This window comes from Abrus precatorius, unplaced genomic scaffold, assembly GCF_003935025.1.
Source record: "Abrus precatorius isolate BTA unplaced genomic scaffold, Abrus_2018 Scaffold9, whole genome shotgun sequence".
NCBI lineage: Eukaryota > Viridiplantae > Streptophyta > Magnoliopsida > Fabales > Fabaceae > Abrus > Abrus precatorius.
In genome coordinates this window covers 9,493,530-9,498,045 of record NW_020874439.1, presented here as the reverse complement: position 1 = coordinate 9,498,045, position 4,516 = coordinate 9,493,530, and the positions used below count along the sequence as shown (strand labels likewise).

The 4,516-nt window shown below is 39.0% G+C and overlaps 1 protein-coding gene across 1 annotated transcript; it reads left to right on the top strand.

Annotated features, from left to right (window-relative positions):
* The first annotated feature begins 221 nt into the window (after nt 1-221).
* LOC113850756 lies at nt 222-973 on the top strand. Its single transcript, XM_027481302.1, has 2 exons — nt 222-669; nt 789-973. The coding sequence occupies exons 1-2, from the start codon at nt 222-224 to the stop codon at nt 971-973; spliced, it is 633 nt and encodes a 210-aa protein (XP_027337103.1).
* The last annotated feature ends 3,543 nt before the right edge of the window (nt 974-4,516 follow it).

Here is a 4,516-nt window from a genome sequence, read left to right as displayed (position 1 = left end):
GTATCAGAGCAGTTCTTCCAAACCGGACTGAGGTATGGGACTAGTTGTCTGTGCTGTGCACTATCATATTCTTACGTAACGGGAACATGAGAGAATTGATTGTTAGAATAGCCTGTCTGGTTTTCCAGACAGGAATGTGTGTGATTTACTCACTTGAATGTTTATGTGTATTAGAGTGAATGATGTTTGCTGATAAGTTCATGAACTTTCTATATAGAAAAATGGCTGGTAGAGGTAGACCCACGGGAGTTATTAATGCTGAACCCACAGAGTATCGGGGGTTATCGTCTTTCACGAAACACGACCCTCCTAAGTTTGAAGGTAAATTTGATCCGGAAGGATCCCAAAGATGGATTGCTGACATAGAGAAGATATTTAATGCTATGGGCTGCCGTGAAGAGCATAAGGTAGGTTATGCAACCTGTATGCTCTGCGGAGAAGTGGAGGACTGGTGGAAGTATGCCGGTCAAACCCTGCCACAGGAAGAGGGTCACATCACTTGGGAAGTGTTTAAGACCTGTTTCCTGGGAAACTACTTTCCCAAGGACTTGCAAAAACAGAAGGCGAGGGAATTTCTAGAGCTGAAACAAGGAGATATGTCAGTCGAGGATTATGCTGCCAAATTTCATGAGTTGATGAAATTTTGGCCCCATTATCAACATGAAGGAGGTGAAGAGGATTTATGTGCCTAGTTTGAGAACGGGCTAAGAGTTGTATCCGCACGGCGGTTAGTGTATTTCAAGTGATCGATCTCCCTACACTGGTAAGTAAATGTCGGGTGTATAAAGCGAATGCCAAAAGGAAGTCGGTAGACACAAGAGTTGGAGGACTAATGAGGCAAGATAGGAGGCCCTCAAGATGTCAAAGGAGATCTTATTCTGGCCTAGTTGAGTCTAGAGTGAGTGGAGTGACAACTTGCAGAGGGGGTGGTTCTGGCTCCGATGTTTCTCGAGAGCTATTGAAGTGCTTCTGATGTGGAGGACCCCATATAATCCAAAATTGCCCACAGCCAACTACGGCGTGTGATCATTGCCGGAAGATGGGACATCCGATTAGTGCTTGCTGGTTTGCACCACAAGGGAGCAGAAGTGTAAGTGGGAGTAATAGGCCAGTGCCTAAGAGAAGTGGAGGATCTCAGTCTAATGTCCAAGGCCGGGTGTTTTCTATGACTGGCTCCGAAGCAGCGAAGTCAGATGACCTCATTCGAGGTAAATGTATATTGAAGGATAAATTGGTGGATGTTCTTTTTGATTCGGGTGCTACTCATTCATTTAAATCCTTGGATTGTGTGCATTGTTTGAAATTATTTGTTTCTTCTCTACCCTACATTGTAGTAGTATCTACTCCTACAAATCAATCCGTTGTAACTTCGGATGTATGCATGTGTTGTACTATGACTGTTCATGGTAGAAATTTCGTGGTAGATTTGATTTGTCTACCCTTTTTTCAGCTAGATATTGTGTTAGGAATGGATTGGTTGTCGTCCAATCATGTCCTTCTGGATTGTAAAGAGAAAACTCTTATTTTCGGTGATAGTACACCGAAATGTCCAGAACTTTTAAGTGAGGGAGATTCAAGGAAGGTGATCAGTACCAAAGCCTTTATGGTACTATTTTCTGCTGAGGTAGAAAAGAGTGTGAAGATAGAGCACATTCCGGTAGTGAATGAATTCTTAGGAGTATTTCTAGAGGATGTGACTGAGTTACCCCCAAAGAGAGAAATTGAATTTGCGATCGATCTCATACCGGGAGCGAGTCCAATTTCCATTGCACCTTACCGAATGTCGCCAATCGAGTTGGCTGAAGTAAGAAAGCAAGTTGAGGATTTACTGGAGAAACAATTTGTGAGATCGAGCGTATCACCATGGGAAGCCCCTGTGCTCCTAGTGAAGAAAAAGGATGGAAGCATGAGAATGTGTGTTGATTATCACCAACTGAACAAAGTCACAATCAAAAACAAGTATCTGCTTCCTAGAATAGATGATTTGATGAATCAACTGAGAGGGGCCTTAGTGTTCTCAAAGATTGATCTTCGATTGGGATACCATCAAATTCGGGTGAAGATCGACGATATTTCGAAGACTGCGTTCAGAACTCGGTATGGACACTATGAGTACCTAGTTATGCCGTTTGGTGTGACTAATGCTCCGGCTGTGTTCATGGATTACATGAACCGTATCTTCTATCAATACTTGGACCAGTTTGTGGTGGTATTCATAGACGATATTTTGATCTATTTGAAGAGTTATGAAGAACATGCTGAGCATCTGAGAATTATTTTGCAGATTCTCGGAGAGAAGCAGTTGTATGCCAAGTTTTTAAAATGTGAATTTTGGTTATCACAAATACAATTTCTGGGGCACGTAGTGTCAAGTGAAGGAATTATGGTTGACCCAGCTAAAGTTGAAGCGGTGTCTCTGTGGTCAAGACCTACTATTATTATATTAATTAAAAATAAGGATGTTACAAAGAACATCCTACACTTTGATTTAAATAAAATGAGATTTATTAAAGTATAATTGAAATAGATTTGGATGGAATTTACATTAAAAAAAAAAAAAGATGACGTCATTAGTAATGCACCCTGACGTCATGCTGACGTCACATATACGTACAGTACGTGTACAATCAGTATACAGTACGTATATTCCACCGATTAAAAGTATTTTTCACCGTTTATTTTCATGGAAACAATACAACATCATCAACTATATCAAATATAAGCATATTTAACCGATTAAAATCATGTTTTACCAATTAAAATCTCATCAAATCAACAAATATTTCGTATACAACCTCAAATATACCAAAATCTATAGGAATACACCCAGATCTACTAGAATACAACCACATCTAACACAAAACAAGTAGTTCACATAGAAAAATGATAAAGTATAGCCCCCTTACCTCAAAGTAGAGCTTTTACAATGATTTAACCAGAGATTTAACTCTAGAACGGAGTTTTTCATAAGAACACCATGAACATCCATAAGAAAAAGAAGAAGAGGAGAAACAAACGATAAATCTAATTTCAAACTTAAAGAAACTTACTTGAAATCTTTTAGAACGAACATAGAATCACAGATCTGAAGAGAATTCTAAGTTTAGGAAGGTTTAGTATGAGAGAAATGGTAACATATAGCCTTGGAACCTATGAGAATCTTGGATATGAGTGAAGAAATGAAAATTTCGTGTGAAGCCCCCCTTTTTATAGAAATTTTTTTGAAATTTATTGTTTATCGTCAGAAACACTATTCACTACCTTAATGTTCATGCCAGAAACACTATTTGTGATCACTATTCACGCCAGAAATACTGTGCATGCGTACTGTACATGGATTCTACATGTACTGTACGCTTATGTGACGTCAGCATGATGTCAGTGTGACGTTACTGATGACGTTATTTTTTTTTAATTTAAATTTCATCCAAATCTATTCCAATTATACTTTAATAAATCTCATTTCATTTAAATCAAAGTGCAGGATGTTACAATTCTCCACTCCTTTAAGGAATTTTGTCCCTGAAATTCGCTAAGTTACAAAAAGATCAGGATATAATTCTCTCATCTTATTCTCAATTTTTCACGTGGCATCTCCCTCATCACCAGTATTTCATATTACTTCAACTAGTGAAATATCCTTACCCCTTAGTTTCTTAATACGGCGATCAACAATTTTCATTAGTTGTACATTGTATCACCTTAAATTTAATTTCAATTAAATAATAATTTTGCAAATTGGATAATCAAATTTTCATAAAAGATTTCAAAATAAGTGAAGGGCTATAAATTAATATCAAATAACTGCTACAGGACTAGTTCAATTACAACAAATTTCAAAATAAAATCTAAGTCCTATAGCAGTCCATCCATCCCTTCACTGAGTCCAGTGCTGATCGTCTTGATTACCTAAAAATGAATGTAAGGGTGAGTACTCCACACTACCCAAAAACACACAATCAACGAAGAGTTTCACCTCCAGAACATTTCCCAATACATTAAACAAACACAATCACTAGCAGCATTTCACATCCACAAGTATAATTCATAAATCCATGCATATGCACAACAACTAACTGTGATCACAGACTTACACCATGAATGGTCGCTGGTTACCCCCGCCTCACGGATACCACGTAGGCAGTCACGGGTCGCTCAGTAAAGGTAATGGTCAGAGGTCTAGTCAGGAAGAGAGTCTGTGGCCCGTGGTGCACCTGTTCCATAGTCGGTGTCACCACCACTCCCTCTTCCCCAATGTATTTCTACCGTCCTCATCTCCCACCGCCCCAGTGTATCGTTGAACCATTCACAGCATATTACAACGGCACTAACACGCCCATTCACACATATTCCATTCACGCATGCAATAATCATACTCACACACGGCACATAGCCCACATTGCGTTCACAACACTCGACACATAACCAACAATTATCTGTAATATACGGTACATGACCCACATTCGATTATATTATACAACACTTGGCCCACATTTGTTCACACACCGCAATACAT